We start from the raw sequence: 2,114 nt of genomic DNA on the forward strand, positions 1-2,114 counted from the left end.
CCCCCTCCCCTCACCTCCACCGGCAAGATATTATAATCATCCTTATCTGTCACAGCGTGCAGACGATGCTGAGCTGACTCGCGTTGCCGGCAGCAAGCAGGGATGCTCTAACCGAGCCACCGCGCAAACCCTGCCCACGGCATCTCTGAGACTCCAGACCCAGCCGCGGCTCGGAGGGGAGGTCTGGACCCCCGGCACCCCACGTCCATGGGGGTCAGGCATCTTCGGATAACCGGGGGGAGGTGGACCTTCCCTAGAGGCGAAATATCCCGGGATGCTCGGGGTGAATCACCGACCTCAGGTCGATTTGGAGTGAGGGAGGCTCGGCTCCCCCCCCCCTGCCGACCCCCCGGGGCGGTGCCACGGCACTAAAAAAACCATGCAGACCCCCAGGGCTGGTCCCGGTGCAGCCCCAGCTGAGTCCCACGGGAAGGGTTGGCCCAGGAGCAGGTCTGGCTCTTGCACCCCTTCCCCAGTGCGTTGCCAAAGCTGTGCCAGCCCAGAGCCCGTGGGCGGGTGGGGGGCAGCACCAGGACCCCCAGCGCCCCGGGAGACACCCTGGCAGGGCTCGCTCCCGTCACAGCCCCAGCCTGGCCTTGGGGGCCAGCAGGACCCCCGGGATGACCGGGAGGGGATGGGAACAAGTGGGGGCTGCAGGGAACAGCCCACAGCTCTGCACTGCGGGGGGCTCAGCGCTGCCCAGCGCAGGCAGGGGCAGGCAGCGGCCCTGCTCCGCCTGGCCAAGGGGACGTGGAGGCTGCAAGAAGAAGCCAAGGGAGCCGGGAGGGGATTGCCGAGCTGGGTTACCTCCAGGGATGCCGGGGCCTGGCTGGAGATGGCGTGCTCATGCTGCCGGCATCTCCTGGCATCTCCACCCGACCTCCCTGAGCATCTCTGCCTGGCTCTGCCTGCGCCTGGCAGCCCACGGCCGCCTGCCGCCCACCGCGCCCCAGCGAGCTTCCTCTTGAGTCATGGAAAATCTTCAACCTGGAGAGAGTTTTGGGGCAGGAAACTCGCAGGGGAACCGAGCCCCCCGCTCCGGGGTTGGGGACCAGAGCATCCCGTGGCTCCGGGCAGCAGCCCAAGGGCGGTGACAGCAGGAGGGGACGGGAGTTCTCCTTAACCTCACCAAGCTGCCTGGGAAGCCCAGTCGTCCGTGTGTCCCCCCCCCTGCTCCCCAGGCACCAGCCGGGCGCTCTCCTTTCAGCAGAAATGCCACCGGGTCAATGGAAAACAGCTGCCTTCGTTAGCATGCATGACCTGGATTTGGAGGAATTAATTAGGGCACAATCAATTAACGCCTCTCCCTTCCCCGGTCCATCACCGCCCGTGCCCCACGTGCCCTCGCAGGGGATATATGGTGTCCCTGGGGTGCCAGCAACTGGGAGAAGCAGGGACATGCCCGGATGAAACCTCCCCGGTCCCCATCCCGTGGGGTCATCACGGCGCTTCGGGCGCTGCCGTGGTCCGCGGGGCATGGCGGCGCGGCGCGGCGCGGCACGCCATGGCGCGGCGTGCATCAGCAAGGAGCTCCTTTGCAGGAGCCGGCAGCACGGGCAGCGCCCGCCACGACACGTTTCCTGCCCCTGTGCAGCGGTGCCGCTCGCCTCGACCGGTGACCGCAGGCGGTGGTGAGGATGGCGGCGCAGCCGGAGCAGAGCCGGAGCAAGGCGGCAAGGAGGGAGGAGGGAAGCAGCCGCCGGCACGGGGAGGCTATTTTTGGCAAGGACCGGTGTTACGTGAGAGCGGCCTCAGGTCTCCCCACAGCAGCGAGGGTGGGATCCAGCCCTCGTGGGAGCTTGGGCTGTTGGGTTTAGCGGCCGTCGCTGGTTTTCCCCGCTGCAATCCAGCATGCCGGCTCCCGAAACAGCTCACCGGCACCAGGGAGCCGCCGCCGGGGCTGGGATTTCCCCTGGTGAATGCCGCCAGCTCCGACCACCCAGAACGCCCCCCCAACGCCCCCCGGCTCGTGCCCCCCGGCTCTCCTTTGGGTGCCAGCTCCGGGTGCCCGGGGGCTCTCGCTCGGCCACGCTGCCTTCCAGCCACCGGCAGCTTTGTGGGGACCCAAGGGACGGCTGGGGTCCCCCCGACCCCCCTAGCGCTGGGTACATTCA

At 68.1% G+C, this 2,114-nt stretch overlaps 1 protein-coding gene across 1 annotated transcript in view; it reads left to right on the forward strand.

Annotated features, from left to right (window-relative positions):
• Nucleotides 1-1,504: 1,504 nt before the first annotated feature.
• The window catches only part of CD5 (CD5 molecule), a 6,597-nt gene continuing 5,987 nt past the window's right edge, over nucleotides 1,505-2,114 (forward strand). The window contains 1 exon segment of the mRNA XM_019470974.1: nucleotides 1,505-1,739. Coding sequence (XP_019326519.1) covers nucleotides 1,505-1,739 — 235 coding nt within the window.

This window comes from Aptenodytes forsteri, unplaced genomic scaffold (assembly GCF_000699145.1).
Source record: "Aptenodytes forsteri isolate BGI_AS27 unplaced genomic scaffold, ASM69914v1 Scaffold506, whole genome shotgun sequence".
Lineage (NCBI taxonomy): Eukaryota > Metazoa > Chordata > Aves > Sphenisciformes > Spheniscidae > Aptenodytes > Aptenodytes forsteri.